The sequence below is a fragment of the Halteromyces radiatus genome, assembly GCF_025201355.1.
Source record: "Halteromyces radiatus strain CBS 162.75 chromosome Unknown BX664scaffold_2, whole genome shotgun sequence".
Lineage (NCBI taxonomy): Eukaryota > Fungi > Mucoromycota > Mucoromycetes > Mucorales > Cunninghamellaceae > Halteromyces > Halteromyces radiatus.
The window spans coordinates 2,996,125-3,014,073 of record NW_026251688.1 but is presented as its reverse complement, the minus strand read 5'-3'; the positions used below and the strand labels follow the sequence as shown (position 1 = coordinate 3,014,073).

Here is a 17,949-nt window from a genome sequence, read left to right as displayed (position 1 = left end):
AAAAAAATTGGAAAGAGTGGAAGGTTGGAAGGAAACTTCGCAAGGCGTGGACTAAACTTAATAAGTTGTTTGAAAACCATTATTTATATTCTGGAGCTTATTATTATAATCTTGTATCCTATAGGTTTTTTATTGGTATCGAAAAACAAAGATGAAAGAGTATATATTAAAATGGTGTATATGGAACTAACAACAAAAAGGAATAATATAAACTATATACTAAGGGAATAAAATATCATTCAAGATAATTGGTAACGAGTTTGTATTGAAGAAGGTCGTGGTAAAAAGATCATATTAGAGGTATCTTGATGTTGATCAGTGATATGTTGGGATGATTGTTGATGAGCACGTTGTCGGTATTGAGAAAATCCATGATGATGATGATGATGTTGTTGTTGTTCCATTAATAATGATGAAAATCCACCCATATCTTGTTGCTGCAAAAGGGATTGTTGTTGCCGATCACATGTTTCGATTTCAGATCGTATTAGTCGACACAATTCACCTGCCACTAATCCTCGTTTGATCGTCAACCATCTATCCAGTAAATCCACCAATAACACCTTTTTCACTAATCCCAGTAGATGTCGTTCGTCAGTCAATAATTCACATGTTCGTTGGACAGCACATTCCACATGCGTTTCACCCAAGATTTTCCCAATAAAAGCAGCGCCCATCAAATCAAAACAAGCAGAGATACTATGTAGTGTCAGAATCAAAGAAGGAGAAGAAGAGGATGATGATATATAGGGAAGAGTTAACCGTGATCTAGAGAGTTGTTGATGTTGTTGTTGTTGTTGTTGTACTTGTTGCCGAAGTTGATGACGTTGATAATGATAAAGATCCACAGCAGATAGAGGGAATTGAGATTCTGTCGTTGTTGGTGGAAGTAAAAATAAGGAGGAGGATGAGAAGCAAGTAGATAATGAAGTACCAAAAAGAAAAGGATATACCAAAAGATCACGTTCATGTAGACAAGTAGGACGCTGAGCCAGTAGTTTGTATCCAGTATATTCCAAAAAGGCCTTGATATGATCCGCCAAGGTATAAGTGATTTCACGGCAATAAGAGGGAAAAGCAGCATCAAGTCGGGTTAGCAATCGTACCATCATAGCCGCTAAACTTCGATTGTTGTTGAAAGAATCAGATGATTGTGAGCAACGTACAGGTTGTCGAGAGAGTGCAGCGACAAAAACAGTATGGTGGAATATCACATCAACAGTAGCACGAATCCGGTTCCTAATATCAATATCTTCAATCAAAACGTATTTGTGTTTGTAAGAACTGATGCCATGTATAATTCGTTGGTGTAAGCGTTCTTCCTTGAGCATCAGTTCGTTGAATAATTTGTTATCACATGTCCTTGTTGTCAGTAAAAAGTCACTTTCATTGAATCCCGTTGAAGGTATTATTGTTGTTTCTGAGGGTGATGATGGTGGTGGAGGTGATGTTGTTCTAGTAGCCGGTAATCCAATTGAAGAAGATGCTGATGCTGGTATTGATGCTGATGCTGCTGAAAAAGATAGGGTAGTTGACAACTGATTGTCGTTTGTTATAGATAACGTTGCCGCGTGGTGAGGTACAGTCATCGTTTCATCATCATCATCATCATCATCGTCATCATTGTCTCCATCATCATCATCGTAGTCGTCTTCATTTTCATCATTATCTTCCATATCCTCATCATCAATACCACCACTCACTTCATTGAGATCGATATCCATATCATTCATATGTTGCCGTCGTCTAAAATGTGAAATTGAAGAGAGATTGTTGTTGCCAATGGGAGAAAATGAAGAAGCTGTTACTGTTGATAGAGAAGTTGGAGCTAAAAGTGGACCTTGAGTATGTTGTTGTTGTTGTTGTTGCTGTTGTTGTTGTTGAATAACTCGATCATTATTTCTTTGTTCAATAAATTGAGTTGATATTGCTGTTGTATGATTCACAGTAGTTGTAGTGGTAGTAGCAGTAGTTGTTGTAGTTGCTGTTGTTGTAATGGGGTACTGTGCATTGAGAGTCGGTAAAAAGGGTGGAGATAGTCGAGAAGAAGAAGAAGAAGACGAAGAAGAAGAAGAACCTGGAATGGTGGCTAACCCATTGGGTGGAGTAGTGGCATATCTTGTTTGTAAACACAGTTGAGTTGAGAGACGTTCTAAAGCAATCAAGGCTGCACGACACTGAATCTTCATTGTAGTTTCAGGAGTAAAGACAAGTTCGATTTTCCAGCGTTTCTGAATGGTATCAATGGCAAGTTGGCGTAATTGAGTGGACACCTGTAATAATCGCCATACATCAGCAAGGTCCAGGAACTGACGAAGAATGTATAGTACAAGTTCATTCGGTAAACCTAATAGATGAGGTGAATAATCCATAATAAATAAAATGAATAATAATAGTAATAGTAATAAGAATAAGAATAAGAATAAGAATATAATAATAATAATAATAAAAATAAAAGAACAAAAAAATAATCAGAAAAAAAAAAAAGAAAGAAAGAAAGAAAAAAAGAAATGGAAAAAAAAAATCCATAAAAATCCTGATTTCTTTTTTCATCCCCCTCCCTCTGATCCTCCCTCCTTGGCACACTAATAATTTATATATATGGAGAGAAATCAGGGGTAATCTCATCGAAAGACAAAGGGGACGTAAACATCATAACAAGCATGTATTACTACATAGGATTTATATATTATTATTCCATGTATGTATTTCTTCATCTGTTTTGTCTTTTTCTTCTTAGTATCACGTGGGTGCTTTGTTGTGTACGAAATAAACCTTTTACATCTTATTTATTTATATACATACACGTTACAAAAGGTCTCCTTATCATTCATCCCTCTCATTTTCTTACCCGATCCTATTTTCCCTCTCACCCCTTCTACCCTCCTGAGTATCCCACCCCTTTTCTTTTCCAGTTCAATAACAATGATAATAATAAAATAAAAAAAAAAAAATCAATAGGATTCAGGTACGCGGACCTCCAAAAATAAGCTTTATTATCATCCATCGGCATGAACACTTAAAATATATCTAAATCTAAAATAATTCTAATCTATGTATTTCTAACTATGATTTTTCAAAATAAGATAATTTCTACGTAAAGAAGGATTCCACAATTCAAAACCACTATTTTCCATTTCCTTGACCAAGATGGAGCCTGTTTTCCAAAGTTTCTTTCGTACACATTGAGCCATTAACATTGTCCATGTATCCTTGTTGGGATTCAAGTTGTTTTGTCGCATATATCGTAAACAAGTCACTGCATCATCAAATCGATCATGATCTATAAATCCAGTAATCAAAAAGTTGTAAGCTGCACGATCAGGTTTGATTCCTCGTGATACTGCGTATTGAAAAGTTTCCATCGCCTTGGGTAAGTTCAACGTTTCCACATAACCCTGAATCAAATTGGTCATTGTATGGATTGTAGGTGATAGTTTGTAAGTCGATGATTGTAGTAATTGCAATGTCGCCTCCGCTTCTGTCATGTTCTGATGTCGTACCCAACCATTGATCATTGCGTTGAATGTATAAATATTTGGTGTCATTCCCATTCCTAGTACGTGGCCCATCAATTCCTTTGTATTTCGTGGTTGTTTGTATTCAAAAATAGAGTTGATCAACGTGGTATAAGTTACAGTATCCGGTTCGCATTTGTATCTGTACATGTCTTGAATCACCCCACTGGCTAGTGTAAATTCCTTTGCCTTGACAAATCCTTTGAAGAGCGTATTAAATGTCACCATATCCGGTTTGATTTTGGAGTTGGTAGATAACATTTGTCGATATAGAACACTTGCCGCTTGTATTTCTCTATTGATCACCAATCCATCCACCATGGTATTAAGAATCACTTCGTTCAATTGGAGTTTTGGGTGTCGATGTATTTCTTCGAATGCTTGTAATGCCTTTTTTAAATTCCTTGACTTGAAGTATACCTTGATCAGTTGATTGTAAATATGTTCGTTCATAGGATGGCCCGCCATCACCATGTCGCGCACCACGTTTTCCGCCTTTTGTTCATGTCGTCGGTGAGCATACATTGATAACATGGAGCCGCAGATGGAAGGGTTGGGTTTGAGTCCTCGTTGTGTCATATCGTCATAAATGGTTGAAACAAGTCGTAATCGTTTTGCATCTGTCAGATTTTTGATCAATAAAGTACATGTCGAAAGTTCTAAAGGTATATTGCGTTTATTCAGCGTATCATATATCCAAACCGCCTCGTCCACAAGTTCATCCCGAAATAAATGTTGAAGATTAGTGTTTATCACTTCGACTTTATCAAATCCATATTGTGCAATCCAATCTCGTCCCTTGGTAACCACTTCAGTATCCCTAGGCATACATCGATTCATGCTTCGGTTGAAATCGCGAATATCTGGTATCAGACCCCATCGTTCTTGAGCTTCTCTGATCAAGGCTGCTGCTTCTTTTTCTTGACCCAATTTGATATATGTGGCAAGAATGGCATTAAAAGAACCAATACTGAGCTTCAATCCAGACTTTGTAAAAGTTTCCCCTTTGTAAGTGGCCAGAATGTCTTCATACCGTGCTTGATAGAGATTCACCAAAAAGAATTCATTGTATTCACCAATTGTCCATTCATGTCCAACTTTCTTCATATCATTCAGTACTTGCAGAACACGATTTTCAGAATCCCATAACTTGTTTTTCCAAAGAATCGATCGTAACGCTCTATAGTCTTCCGGGATCAAGTCAGGATTGCCTTGAACTTTTTCATATTGATGCCATAACTGATGAATCATGTTGTTTCCAGTAGAACCAGTGGATCCTGAGTTAGCTCCTGCAGCTCTATCTAATTGTTGTCGAAATTCTAGTAATGTAGGATCTATCTCTTTGCTTGTTGTTGTTGTTGTTGTTGTTGTTGTTGCTGTTGTTGTCGTTGTTGGTGATGCAACCGTTTCTTTGATAATAGACTTTGTACTAAAGAAGAGTGCTGGTCGAGTTGTTGATGATAAAACATTAGGACGAGAACTGCGTTTCAAAAAAAGATATAATTGAGGCCTACATGCCCTAGTCAACCTTTGCATTGGACAAGAATTAAAAAAAGAAAAGAAAAAAAAACACAGAGAGTTGAAAAATAGTAGGTTGTCAAAAAAAAAAAAAAAGTAAGTTTGGTGAGAGAGAGAGAGAGAAAAAAAAAATGGGAGTGGCTGACTTGGCTGGTTAAATCCTCACGGAGTCCAAATTCAGATGAATACTGGTTTTTTTTTTTTTTTTTTTACCGTATATTAATTATTCTCTTCTTCTTCTTCTTTTTTTTTTTTTCTTTTGAACTCTACTTTCTATCCTTATTATCTATTTTATTTCCTATTTCTGTGACATATTATTTTTGAATTCGGTTCATTTATTATTGAATAAAGTGTAATCAGTTGTCTCTCTTCCTTTACTCCTTCACTACGCTCATTTACTTACTTTATATATGGAAGAGGACTTGCGCAATAATTGTCAATTTATACCAGCTCTATGGAGGCAACGACGTGAATTTATTTTGGATACATTAAAGAAACATAAAGCTCAAAAGGTACAGAGACAAAAGTGGATAACGATGAAGAATGAAAATTATTGTTAACTATTTCCTTATTTACAAATAGATTCTTGATTATGGTTGTGGAGAAGGTTCAGTTCTATCTTTCTTGATACCCCCTTCAGCATATGATGACATACATTTTACTCACTTGATCGGTCTGGATATTGATCGCAACTTGCTTGAACAAGAAACCATTGCAGCATGTCAACCATGGCCCTCGGATTATGAATATTTACGTGAAACTCCATTGACAGTCGACATATATCATGGGTCAGTGGATCAGTTGGACTCAAGATTAATAGGAACTTGTGATGCTATTATCTGTAGTGAAGTCATTGAACATCTTTATCCGAGTTGCTTAGATGCTTGTCTACCTTTGATGCTTGGTTCCTATGCTCCTCCTCTTGTGATTGTGACAACCCCCAATGCAGAGTACAACGTCTTCTTTCCCAATCTCAACTATGGTACAACTAATTCTACTTTTCGTCATGATGATCACAAATTTGAATGGACAAGACAACAGTTCCAAGAATGGTAAGAATGTAAAATTAATAATAATAATAATAATAATAATATACTGATCATTACTTTTTTTTTTTGTAACGTTATTTATTTATCTATTTAGGTGTATAAAAGGGGCAAAGCAATACGGTTATAAAGTTGAATTCCATGGAATCGGACTATTGGATGGCAAACTGGATATGTTGGATTATGGACATTGTACGCAAGCATGTGTCTTTACAAAACAACAAGGCTCATCATCAACTACAGCATTACATCAATCTTCAATAGGTACAATGCATACAACAGACACACCACATACATTATTGAAACGATTTGAATTTCCCTACTACAATATACCTTCTTTACCCGACAAAGAAATATTAGTACATATTGAATCTTATATATCCGATTATTGTCAAGCAGCAACAACGCAAATACAGCAAGCAGTTGAGAAAGAAAAGGATGTATGCTTTGAACAAGAAGATGATGTATGGTCGACCGACAATTATTCCTTTGATACCCAAGACAATAACAATGAAGATAGTACGAACAATACAGCTGGACTGACATGGTGTACTGAATATACTTACGAAGATCATCATACCAATGACGACAATGACGATACACAGGATCAGTGGACGCTCTCCCCTGTCACAATCAGCATGAATACGCTTTGGTCAACATTACATATTCGGCAACTATGTAAGACAAGGCAACGATTTTTGGATGTCCTACAACTTGATCAAGAAAACTATCGAATCATGGGAGAACAGTTGGTGGTACACAAATCTTTTAGGATCAAAAATAATGCTGGATATGGATTAGACTCAAACGGATGATGATACTTAGTTAGGTCTGTGTATTATATATTATAGTGTTTTTTTTTTTTTGTTTTTTTTTTTTTGTTTGCATGGAATGTGTTTTTTTTCTTGTTTTATTTGTTTTTCAATAAAGTAATAATATAAAAAAGGTTTACTTATTTCCCATGAAATCGTTTGTGTCTCCAAAATCACAGGTTGTAATATAGTTCAAAAAAGGAGAAGATAGGGTTGGGTAAAAGTAATGACGACAATGTCTATTTTTTCACAATGTCATAGGGTTTCCTGTATTGACCCAACATTATCGTCTGTGATTACACTTGTTTGTGTATCAATAAAAAAAAAAACCTTACACGACAGACTCTATACATTTATTAGCAGGAGATGATGAAAAGAAACAGGTTTCTATCATCTGATACTTTTTACCGAAGACTATTAAGAAGATCTATGAAATATTCTTACCCACATCTTTCTTTATCAATTTTATGAACTAATAGTATTGTAAATTATTGAATAATATTGATGAATCATTTTTTAAAAATATCTTTTTGACCTTAAATTTGAATCATACGAAAATAAGAAAAGTAATGGGGTCTATTCCTCTATGTCCCGATTAGGAAAAGTCCTGGGTACAGAAAAAAAAAAAAAAACCAGGTACAAGGGAGAGAATCAAGCAGTATATATATTTATATATATAAAAAAAAGCAGGTGGTTTTTTTTTTATTGAATAGTCTAGTTACACTAATGTGGTTCAAGTGGAAATCAAATAGGGTACGAGTGGTGTGATGTATGGGAGCCAAAAAAAAAAAAAAAAAAGAACCCATGATTTTTTTTTCGTTAAAATTCATTTTTCTCATAGGCACGAAGACATATCCATTCGTATATAAATAGTTTCCTTTTTTCCCTCCCTTTTCTTTTTTTTTTTTTTCCTTACATTTTTTTTTTTTTTTATTTAAAATATCATTTTCTATCTCTATACCCATTTATTTATCCAATCATTATGATGCCTGATACCACTTTACATCCAACACATATCCATCAACCTCTACTAGCAAAAGCAACACCAAGACGACGTTCTACATCATCAGCAAGATATACTTATCGCACTTGTCCAATCTGCGCTGAAAAATTATTGGTCCGTATACATGGGTCCTTTGTCTACAAATGGGTCAATCATCACTTTTCTACAAGACATCATGAATGGATGCACGTCGTGGTCAACTTACATGCACCATGATTTTTATTATTTTTTTTTTTGTCATTACTAGCTATTATTATTATTATCACCATCTTGTTACCATCATCATCAAAATCATTTCTTCTTATCATCATTTTTCATTTAGCTAGTCATCCTAAACGCACACACACACATCTATATATATACGTATATATATACACACCAAACATACATTCATACATACATATATACATACATACATACATACATACATAAAATACACAGACACATAAGAAAAAGAAAAAGTCATCAAAAACAAATTATCATTGATCCTATTCTCTTCAACCCCACTATCATTCTGTACATATCCCTAAAATAATAATTTTCACATATGGATTACCCTTTTCAATTCCCTTTCAAAAAAAAAATAAAAATAAAATAAAAAACATACAGAATAAAAATATAACATCACATATCCATCTATTTCCTTTTTTTTTATTGGTTTTTTTTTTGTTGGTAATGTTGACATACATACATTGGACAAGAGTAAAACGAGAATAATAACAGAAAGTAAACAAAAAGGCAAAACAAGACGACCAAAAAAAAAAAAAAAAAAAAAAAAAAAAAAAAAAAAAAAGGGAAAATAAGACCAAAATACTAAACTATAATAACACCAATCAAAGAAGTATATAGAGATACCATTTCGCCATGATTTCTATATCCTGCTGATCCAACCCGTGGAGTCCGTAATAAAGTATCGTTATTGATGATGATAGTTGATGATGATGGTTGATGCTGATAAAGATAATAATACATTCTATAATGAATTCTATATATAGATGATCTTGATAATAATAAATTACAATGTGAGTACTATTTTTTTTTTTTGCTTTTGTCTATTGCTTGATGGTGTTGCTGTTGTCATTTCCAAGTTCTTGTTGTTCCATAACACATCGAGGGCAAGAGCACAGAAAATAGTAATGATCTAATAGTCGTTGTTGTCGTTCTAATAATGAAGCATCCACATCCCCATAAGAAATACATACTTCTTCGCCTTGAGAGATAGCTTGCTTGGTATAAAATTGCATTTGTCTTCCATGTCGAAGCTTGATGGCATTTGCGTCACATGAATGATTAAAGTATACTGCCGATGGATATATTCCAAACCCAAGTAATTCCAGATCGTCCGTAACTACTGATGCATCCTTACTGATAGATTGTTGTTCCCATAATCCAAAACTGTTGGCCATTTCACGATAATAGATTGCACGGAAAAGACTAGGTGTCATTTCATTCTTGCCAAGGACTACGGGTATGTCTTGATTCACACCTTTGGAGGAAAGCTTTATTGGACTAGTCATAGCTGTCATGAAATGGAGATATAATTGAATAGTTTGCTTGATAGCATCAGGTAGATCGTTTTGCCAATTGCGCAACCATAGTACTGTTGATAATGATAATGATTGTTGATAATAAGTATGTCTGAAATAAGCCAATTCATTGTCTTGCATTTCCCAAATAGCCTCAAAACCAGGTGCACTTGTACTATTGGTAATGAGTTCCGTTTTTCGTTTCACCAAACAAGATGCCATAAATCGACACATAGTAAGATCATCATCGTCAATATCATTGGTTACCAAATAAGGTTGAACTGTCGCCAGACTCCATACTTTGTTCAAATAGATTCTTAACTGTTGATCATCAGTAATGTCGTAAGCATCCTCTTGAGTAAAGTCGTTCATATTTCCAGAAGACAAAGTCGGTTGAGAAAGAAGAGTGTCTTGAGGTTGATAGTGTTCTAAACGATACATACAAGTGAGCCAGGTATACCATTCTTCCTTGGTACAAGTGGATAAATAGTGTTGCTTACATTGGTCAGTACAAAAGGCGCCATGTCGAAGTGGAATGAGAGTTGATTTATTATTGTACTGTTTCTTTTTTAGAGGTAGTTGTTGCTGCCACCAATGTAACAAGGACAATGTATCTTCTGTTGATGACAAAAGTTTGATCTTCATACGTTTCGGATAGGTAAAGTCAAAACAACCAATACAAGTTTCAGGTAACCATTCTTGACTGACAGCTGTTGATAAAGGCTGAGCAACATGGATAAGAGTACCAGCAGGTATATCTTTGTTGGCAATATAACCTCTTCCCCTATTTGGTAAGTCGGCCACCACTAACAATTTTTGTTTCCCTTCTTGTTGTTTGCTGTCTTCACCAATAAGTTTCAGTACATTGATTCCTTCTATCAAAGTATCAACTAACATCTTAACAGATTGGAATGCTATATATATATATATATATATATATGGTCGTTATCAACAGGAAAAAAAAAACAAAAGAGAGAGAGAGAGAGAGAGAGAAAGAACGACAGCTGAGAGATAAAAAAAAATTTATCTCTCAGGTTGATCAATCAGACGCGGTAAATCAAAGTTTATACACCAAAAATTGGCATCCCCCGAAACCTTCCTACACTGGAAATGAAAAAAAAAAAAATATGCTTTCATACCAAGAAGTGAGCCTCTTATGGTAATCAGGTACATATTATTATCTTTTATCAAAAAATCAGGTATTTGTTCTATCATCATCTTAAAATAAATATAAACAGCATAGATACGCCAATAATGATTAAATCAAAGCCACCTTCAAAATAATGTATGCATAAAAGTACTTGGTACATAAACCCATGTGCGATAATCAATGTAAAAGATTGGTTCATTTTATTGTTATTATTATTGGTAGACGATGATCCATCAGAACAATCATAATAATAATAATAATAATAATGGTGCATAAAAGATTCCTATAGTTGATGATGTAGTAAGAAATGGTGATGATATATAGTAGGATTGATGGAATAATGCATTTGACCGAGAAAGTCCATCCTTTTAGCCGGAACAACCGAAAAATAGCATGTGTCTCTTCCTTTGAGAGTTACCCAACCCGGATTTAATCATAGTAAAAAAGAAATCATCCATCTCATTTGAATGACATCATCTTATAAGAAGATATTTTGATAAAGAAGAAAATAAAAAAGATATTTTGTTTTATTTGGGAAGCACCCTTAGTCCCTTTTTTGGATTATAGCTCAGCCTGCATAATGAGATAGGTACCCAAAGATTTCATCCTTCCATTTATTGTGATTATAAAAAAAGAAATCCTCTATTTCCGAGGTATATCAATGATAACAAGATGGCTTTGACTAATGAAACATGATTACCAACTCATGACCAAGAATACAAAAAAAAAAAAAAAAAAAAAAAAGAGAGGGAGGGAGAGCTGCAAACTACCCCCTTTATTTCTATTTCTGTCAAAAACTAACATAATAAAAACTCGTCAAGGACTTGACGGTTTACTTTTGATTTATATATAGAACATGAAGGATGATCAGAGAAAAAAAAAAAAAAAAAGAGCAGAAATTGAAGAACAGATCAAACTTGAATGCAAACATAAACAAAAATAAAATAAAATAAAAATAAACTACATATAAACCGATCTTTTTTTTTTGTTTTCTTTTTCGTTTTCTCTCCTGTTTCTTTTCATCCCTTTTCATACATAAATTTTTTTTTATTATTATTTTATTACTGTTATCATCATCTCCCCTGAATACTTTTGACTGATATGTTACTGATTACAGAAGCTGATCAATACATGGGATATGCTATTGCATCACATTTAGGACGATACCCTGCCTTAAGATCCAAAATCCGATTGTTATGTAAAAACAAGACCATTTGCCTTAACTTTGAACATAAAGGAATGGACGTACATTGTGTGGATTATAATCATCCTCATCATCTCTCTTTGGCTCTACGTGGTGTTGATCACATCATCCTGGCTGTGGGTCATGATGATACTCGGGTCTCTATGGCTAAACATTTGATTCAAACTGCCGTTCAATCTGGTATCAAGTCCATCCTTCTTGTTTCTCATGTAGGTGCTGCTTCTCATACTCATGAGACTTTACAACAATATGCAGATATTGAACGTCTTGTGATTGATACTGATTGTCAATGGACCATCCTCAGGTAAAAATATAAAAAATAAAAAAAAATAAACAAATCACTTAGCAACCCTTTTTTTTTTTTTTTTTTTTTTTTTTTTTTTTTTTAGACCAGACTGGTTGAACCAGAATTTCCATTTATGGGCTCCCTATATTGAGAAACATCGCCATTTGCCTTTGCCGATACCGGATGATACCGAAATGTGTCCCATTGATATGAAAGACATATGCAAGGTGATTGAACAATTGATCCTAGATAAAAGCAATAAAAATTGGAAATCTGAATTGGATGATCTACACAATGGTCAAGTTTATACATTGACAGGCTCTCAAGTCGTCAATCCAAAAGAATTGGTTCAAATGTTGTCACAGGCTACAGGCTACACAAAAATGGAATACAAACCCACTCGACCTATGGATCTAGCCTATTACTTTAATGAATTAAAACGTGATATTTGGTTTGATGCTCGTATTAAGCATGAAAAAGCTCAAATCTATCGTGATGATTTACTTGCTTATGATTATTGTTCTAAAGCTTTTGGTGCTCCTTCAGGTAAAAAAAAAAAAAAAAAAAAAAAAAAAAAAAAAGGTGATTCGTAAGGATACATAATCATGATGATACTGACTATGATGTCATCTATTCTTTTGCATAATAGCCATCCATATTCAAACCATGTTAGAGTATTTTGATTGGATACAAAAAACAGCAAGTAGTATCTGTGTTCCACATGCTCCCATGATCACTTCTCTTCCATGCCGTTCTTTACGAAAGTTCTTCAGTGAAAACGCAAATACTTTCAAACCAAGAGTCTAAATCATTTTTATTTTATTTTTTTAAAAGAGTAATCATTGATCCATTGATTTTATCATCATAATAAAATATCCATTTCTATTTTTTTTTTTTAAATCGTTTCACTTATATAAAATCATCCTTGTTGTCAAGTTGTAAAGAAAATAAAATAATAAAAAAAAAAAGGAATTGGATGGACAATTTCTTTTGAGCTTTTTTATTTGTTTTTTGTAAATTGTATATATTTTTTTTTTGTCAAATATGGCATAAAAAAATCAACTTTGCTACATCCAAATACTATCCACTAAACTAAAACTATCCGACTACACTAATCAGAAAAAAATAAAATAAAGAGTAAGAAAAAAAAATATGACACATATAATTTAATCATGGTACTCACTGGCATATTTTCTAGTCCAATCCCTAGCAGTAGATTCATAACGAGCACGGTCGGTCTTGTAAATATGAGCGAGTTCAGGTACGAGTGGGTCTATTAAGGAAAAATATAAAATTTAATCAACGTACGTCCAATTTTATGATTCTCTTTTATCATATCAAAATGATTATTTCGTTTTTCTTACCATCAGGGTTAGGATCAGTGAGTAGAGAACAAACAGACAATAGAACTAAGTGGAAGGAAGAAGAAAAGCGGAGTTGATATCGGATACAGTTGAGATAATGGTTTGAGTGAGTAAGATTGGTACACATAACATACTCGGTTCTATTTTTTTTTTTTTTCAAAGACCTACCCTTGGAAATAGTAAGAGCTGGAGACCATTGATCTTTCAAGATATCGAGACAAATGCTGCCGTTGCTATTGATATTGGGATGGTAAATCTTGGTAGTAAAGTTAATCTAAAAGAAAGATGATAAGGTATTAGTATATAAAATTGTTTCTTTTTTCCAACCCCTAACATGTATCCCTAGTTTTCAAGCAACTCCCTCTTTTTTTTTTAAAAAAAAAAAAAAAAGAAAAAATTCAAAAGTAATAATGGGAATAAAGAGAAATCCTGGATTTCATCCTTTTTTTTTTTGAGGTTACCTTAGGAGGCTTGAAAGGATAATCAGTAGGGAAGTGAATGGATAAAAAGAACACACCACCTTGATAAGGACTATCTTCCTATTATTGAATTTCAAATCAATTAATAAACAATCAAAACAAAACATATTATATAAAATATGATAACTTACAGGACCAATAATAGTAGCTTGCCAATGGAACATATCATCACCAATAGGACCAGCAGAGCAAGATGAAGGAGGATCACGTTCGAGATCTTTCAATTCCTATTCATAAAGTATGATGAAAAAAAAAAAAAAGAATTAGTTCATCTAGTACCCCTTTTTGTTCAAAAGAATGGAAAATAAAATAAAATAGCAAATAAACAAAGGATAGAAAGATATGTCTTTCCTGACTAATATAATTAAATACTAATCATCAAAAAAAAAAAAAGAAAAAAGAAATGATAGCCACCTTGTTTTCTTCTTTTTCTTTGTTGTTTTTTTTTTTTTTCCCATCCATATCCCCCCGAACACCCCTAATCCGTTTCCAATTCATCTTTTTATACGAAAGAGTCTTACCTTCGTAATACGTTTCATAGCCATTGTTTATTATTTTTGTTCTAAAAAAGATGATATGTAGATAATAAAAAAAAGTGAGTGTGTCAGTTGAGAGAAAAAGGGAAAGTAAAGAAAAAAAAAAGAAAAAAAAGAAAATTGAAAAAAAAAAATGAAAAACTGAGCCTTTTTTGTGTGCTTTCGAATTTTTTTTTTCTTGCTGCGTGAGTGGCCCTTTTCCAAGCGTGACATCAGTTTTGGAGGACAAAGAATTTTTTATAAACTCAGCAGTGTAGAAATTTTTTTTGACCAACCAATGCTTTTTCTTTTGTCTTGAACTTGTTTCTTTTGTCTCTTTAGTCATGAATCCTATTCCTTTGACATCTACCTTATTATCAACTTTTAAGGTAACAAAGGCTTTTGGTCCCAATCGTCGTCATTTGACTTCTTTATCTTATGATGATACTGGTGAATTTTGTATTACAGCTGCTGAAGACGAGAGTTTAAAACTATACAATTGTAGAGACGGAACGTAAGTAGATTTTCATAATATTATCTATATATTCTAACCTTTTTTTTTTTAATACATATATATACATAGACTTAAAACAACTTTATATAGTAGAAAATACGGTGTTGGTTTAGCTCGTTTTACCCATCAAGCCAGTAATGTCATTTATGGATCAACAAAGGAAGACGGTAAAATAAATGAACATAATAAGAGACATACACGTATCGTACTGTTTCTATCTCTTTCTTTCTCACATACACTTTCTTACTTTTTTTTTTTTTCTAGATACTTTACGATACTTATCATTACATGACAATAAATACATTCGGTATTTTAGAGGACACAAAAAGAGGTAAAATATTACAGTGATATACAACACATTATGATTCAGTGTTATTTATCTTCTTTCTCTCTCTCTCTCTTTTTTTTTTTTCCTTTACTATGTAGGGTGATCTCACTAGAAATGTCACCAGCGGATGATCAATTTATATCCTCTTCATTGGATGGAACGGTTAGATTATGGGACTTACGATCACCTAACTGTCAGGTAACCCATTCATTTTATTATTATATCACTATATAAACTTTTTTTGTTTTCTTTTGTTACAGGGAATGATTGATGCAGCAGGCAGGCCTATTGCATCGATTGATAATGCTGGTTTAGTCTTTGGAGTAGGTTTGGATTCTCAAGTTTTACGTTTATACGATATTCGAAAGTTTCATATTGTAAGATTATATATATATATATATTTAGATTGATTTACTCATTTTTTTTTTTTTTTTCAAATTAATTATAGGGACCTTTTGCTACTTGGACTGTGACTGATCCTTTATACCCTCAAGGCACACCGGAATGGACAAGTATCAAATTCACCAATGATGGACAACATATTCTTTTAACAACAACTGGAAATGTACATTATGTATTAGACGCATATAATGGTCACGTTGAAAGACGGTTAATTGGTTCAACCGCATTACCACAAGTTGAAGAAACCGAAGGAAAGTATCGATGTGGTGAAGAGGTTGGGTTATCTCCTGATGCAAAATTTGTTCTCGCTGGTGGTCAAGATGGTGTGGTACGTGTTTGGGATCTTTCAGATAATAATCAAAATGTTGGTACGAATGGCTTGACTACTATACTGGATACCCCTGTCGCGACAGAATTATATCCTCCTCATGGTCATGCAACTGGTAGTATTGATGTATTGGGTTTCAATCCTTCCTTGATGATGATGGCCTCAGGTGGCAACGAATTAGTAAGTACTATCAAAGAGACAATTTTTTTTTTTAAAAAAAAAGAAAAACGATGTTATCCCTCGGACTGTCTGGTCACAATCATCACCATTGTATTGAACCTTATGGCAAGCTATTTACCGCTCTATCAATCATCGAAGATAACATTCTATTCTTTTTCTTCTTCTATTATATTCGTATACGATACTCATGGTCTTTTTTTTTTCTTTTAGGTCTTTTGGGAACCTACGTTGACTGAATAGATTGATTCATCATTTTATTCCTTCCTTTTTTTTTTTTTTCTTCTAGTTGTATATTCACCAGCATTCTTAGTCTAGAATTCCTATTCATCCATTGTATCTATATTTATAATAAACAATCAATATATTTCTTTTTGAGTTTCTCATTAAATATAACCATCTGAATCTCTCCTATTGTATTGTGTAAACTTTTGTAATTCACTTAAAAGTAAGTCATCACCATCGTACCAAATTTGGATTAAATACATACATGAAAGCATTCACTTGCCTGAATAATAATTTATCAAGTAAATTAAAATGCAAAAATCAATATTATCATTTCTCATTCAATAATGATCATCATCCAATAAAATGACCACCATTCGATTCGTCTCAAAAAAGTAGTCAAATATCATCTAATGTCATTTTATCGCTTATCCTGCCAGTTAATGTACAATGATCACCAAAAAGATTTCATCGATTTTTCCAAGAATTGCCTGAGGGGTCCCTCGACATTTCATTTTTACAGCTAAAATTTGGCTGAGGAATTTGAAATTTTTGGCTGTAAAATCAAAAAAAAAAAAAAAAAAAAGACCTGGGAATAACCGCGCTTTTTTTTTTTTATTATTTTATTTTTAAAACTAAATCTATCAACATACCATAAAAACACCATTAATAAAAATCTATGACTTCCTTTTCTATTAATGCATCAAAGAGGCCACTTGTCGATAATGTGTAGAAAGAGCTCATTTTAAGCTTTAAGCCTCGCCAAGGCGGGGATCCAAGGATTCACGGGTAAGCCAATCAACGCCAGCAACATGATGTTTTCAGTTTTTTTTTTTTTTTTTTTTTTTCGCTCTTTTCTCTCACATACATTTTTTTGCTTCATATACATACGCCATTGTAGTTTCACAACAACAGAGCAGCATATAAAAAATGGCATTATATTCAACCTTGTTTGTCGTATTATCAGTAATAGTAACGATGGTGTTAGCAGCAGGACAAGAAGATGTATTTGAATGGCAACCTGAAATACATCACCAATTCCGACCTGATGAAAGTATGCCTGCAACATGGTTCTCACAACTCTTTTCTTTACTGGTACTTTCACCTTGGCTCATTCTTGTGCTTGGCGTAAGTGGATATTACCTTATCAATATATTTTTTTTTTTTTTAAAAAAAAGAAACGGCTTGAACTAATTCTTTTGTATACGTATATGTTACACTTTATATATATATATATATATTTTTAGTGGATGGTCATTGGTATTACTCCTAGTAAAGTCATGTCTGGATTATCAAGTCAACGTGGTATTTGGATTCTCGCCTTTGTCAGCTCTTTGGCTGTGACAGATTACTTGTTTTATTTATATTGGACTCAATGGAACATCTTCAAAACATTGACCTACGTAGCTGGTTGGAGCTTGGTCTTATTCACTACTGGGCAACTCGCCTTATCTTCAGTTCAACGTTATAGACTTAGGGTGTAAATAATAATGATAATAAAAAATATATATCTTTACTGGCAGCAGTTGTCGTTTGTTTTTTTTTTCTTACCTT

At 33.4% G+C, this 17,949-nt stretch overlaps 7 protein-coding genes across 7 annotated transcripts; 4 read left to right on the top strand and 3 right to left on the bottom strand.

Annotated features, from left to right (window-relative positions):
- Positions 1 to 239: 239 nt before the first annotated feature.
- BX664DRAFT_257493 (uncharacterized protein) lies at positions 240 to 4,625 on the bottom strand (the record flags this gene model as incomplete). The annotated part of the gene is made up of 5 exons (XM_051540508.1): positions 240 to 699; positions 763 to 805; positions 986 to 1,362; positions 2,095 to 2,347; positions 3,098 to 4,625. 5 exons carry the CDS (start codon positions 4,623 to 4,625, stop codon positions 240 to 242), a joined length of 2,661 nt encoding a protein of 886 aa, XP_051403516.1.
- Positions 4,626 to 5,281: 656 nt separating this feature from the next.
- BX664DRAFT_326012 (uncharacterized protein) lies at positions 5,282 to 6,961 on the top strand. The gene is made up of 3 exons (XM_051544134.1): positions 5,282 to 5,548; positions 5,619 to 6,088; positions 6,180 to 6,961. Exons 1-3 carry the CDS (start codon positions 5,447 to 5,449, stop codon positions 6,895 to 6,897), a joined length of 1,290 nt encoding a protein of 429 aa, XP_051403515.1. The 5' UTR covers positions 5,282 to 5,446; the 3' UTR covers positions 6,898 to 6,961.
- A 1,706-nt stretch (positions 6,962 to 8,667) lies between these two features.
- BX664DRAFT_326010 (uncharacterized protein) lies at positions 8,668 to 10,363 on the bottom strand. The gene has a single exon (XM_051544133.1). The coding sequence runs from the start codon at positions 10,318 to 10,320 to the stop codon at positions 8,950 to 8,952; it is 1,371 nt and encodes a 456-aa protein (XP_051403514.1). The 5' UTR covers positions 10,321 to 10,363; the 3' UTR covers positions 8,668 to 8,949.
- Positions 10,364 to 11,588: 1,225 nt separating this feature from the next.
- On the top strand, positions 11,589 to 12,963 carry BX664DRAFT_383583 (uncharacterized protein). The gene is made up of 3 exons (XM_051549127.1): positions 11,589 to 12,081; positions 12,167 to 12,609; positions 12,713 to 12,963. Exons 1-3 carry the CDS (start codon positions 11,675 to 11,677, stop codon positions 12,868 to 12,870), a joined length of 1,008 nt encoding a protein of 335 aa, XP_051403513.1. The 5' UTR covers positions 11,589 to 11,674; the 3' UTR covers positions 12,871 to 12,963.
- A 71-nt stretch (positions 12,964 to 13,034) lies between these two features.
- Positions 13,035 to 14,576, bottom strand: BX664DRAFT_326005 (ubiquitin-conjugating enzyme E2-16 kDa). The gene is made up of 7 exons (XM_051544132.1): positions 14,428 to 14,576; positions 14,038 to 14,133; positions 13,889 to 13,966; positions 13,596 to 13,701; positions 13,428 to 13,472; positions 13,247 to 13,336; positions 13,035 to 13,174 (listed from the first exon to the last, which is right to left on the bottom strand). Exons 1-7 carry the CDS (start codon positions 14,449 to 14,451, stop codon positions 13,170 to 13,172), a joined length of 444 nt encoding a protein of 147 aa, XP_051403512.1. The 5' UTR covers positions 14,452 to 14,576; the 3' UTR covers positions 13,035 to 13,169.
- Positions 14,577 to 14,728: 152 nt separating this feature from the next.
- BX664DRAFT_292716 (WD40-repeat-containing domain protein) lies at positions 14,729 to 16,527 on the top strand. The gene is made up of 6 exons (XM_051542002.1): positions 14,729 to 14,935; positions 15,005 to 15,102; positions 15,200 to 15,266; positions 15,362 to 15,461; positions 15,524 to 15,640; positions 15,712 to 16,527. The coding sequence occupies exons 1-6, from the start codon at positions 14,766 to 14,768 to the stop codon at positions 16,381 to 16,383; spliced, it is 1,224 nt and encodes a 407-aa protein (XP_051403511.1). The 5' UTR covers positions 14,729 to 14,765; the 3' UTR covers positions 16,384 to 16,527.
- A 731-nt stretch (positions 16,528 to 17,258) lies between these two features.
- BX664DRAFT_356533 (Oligosaccharyltransferase subunit Ribophorin II-domain-containing protein) lies at positions 17,259 to 17,920 on the top strand. Its single transcript, XM_051547895.1, has 2 exons — positions 17,259 to 17,523; positions 17,643 to 17,920. Exons 1-2 carry the CDS (start codon positions 17,326 to 17,328, stop codon positions 17,877 to 17,879), a joined length of 435 nt encoding a protein of 144 aa, XP_051403510.1. The 5' UTR covers positions 17,259 to 17,325; the 3' UTR covers positions 17,880 to 17,920.
- Positions 17,921 to 17,949: the final 29 nt, after the last annotated feature.

Coding starts and splice junctions, on each gene's coding strand:
- BX664DRAFT_326005 (XM_051544132.1), bottom strand. CDS start 14,451: ATGGCTATGAAACGTATTACGAAG. Junction 13,967..14,037: donor AAGCTACTATTATTGGTCCT/GTAAGTTATCAT, acceptor ATTCAATAATAG/GAAGATAGTCCTTATCAAGG. Junction 13,702..13,888: donor ATCCTTTCAAGCCTCCTAAG/GTAACCTCAAAA, acceptor TCTTTCTTTTAG/ATTAACTTTACTACCAAGAT.
- BX664DRAFT_292716 (XM_051542002.1), top strand. CDS start 14,766: ATGAATCCTATTCCTTTGACATCTACCTTATTATCAACTTTTAAGGTA. Junction 15,267..15,361: donor TTTAGAGGACACAAAAAGAG/GTAAAATATTAC, acceptor TTTACTATGTAG/GGTGATCTCACTAGAAATGT. Junction 15,641..15,711: donor ATATTCGAAAGTTTCATATT/GTAAGATTATAT, acceptor AATTAATTATAG/GGACCTTTTGCTACTTGGAC.
- BX664DRAFT_383583 (XM_051549127.1), top strand. CDS start 11,675: ATGTTACTGATTACAGAAGCTGATCAATACATGGGATATGCTATTGCA. Junction 12,082..12,166: donor TGTCAATGGACCATCCTCAG/GTAAAAATATAA, acceptor TTTTTTTTTTAG/ACCAGACTGGTTGAACCAGA. Junction 12,610..12,712: donor AGCTTTTGGTGCTCCTTCAG/GTAAAAAAAAAA, acceptor TTTGCATAATAG/CCATCCATATTCAAACCATG.
- BX664DRAFT_326010 (XM_051544133.1), bottom strand. CDS start 10,320: ATGTTAGTTGATACTTTGATAGAAGGAATCAATGTACTGAAACTTATT.
- BX664DRAFT_356533 (XM_051547895.1), top strand. CDS start 17,326: ATGGCATTATATTCAACCTTGTTTGTCGTATTATCAGTAATAGTAACG. Junction 17,524..17,642: donor GGCTCATTCTTGTGCTTGGC/GTAAGTGGATAT, acceptor ATATATTTTTAG/TGGATGGTCATTGGTATTAC.
- BX664DRAFT_326012 (XM_051544134.1), top strand. CDS start 5,447: ATGGAAGAGGACTTGCGCAATAATTGTCAATTTATACCAGCTCTATGG. Junction 5,549..5,618: donor AGAAACATAAAGCTCAAAAG/GTACAGAGACAA, acceptor ATTTACAAATAG/ATTCTTGATTATGGTTGTGG. Junction 6,089..6,179: donor AGACAACAGTTCCAAGAATG/GTAAGAATGTAA, acceptor TTATCTATTTAG/GTGTATAAAAGGGGCAAAGC.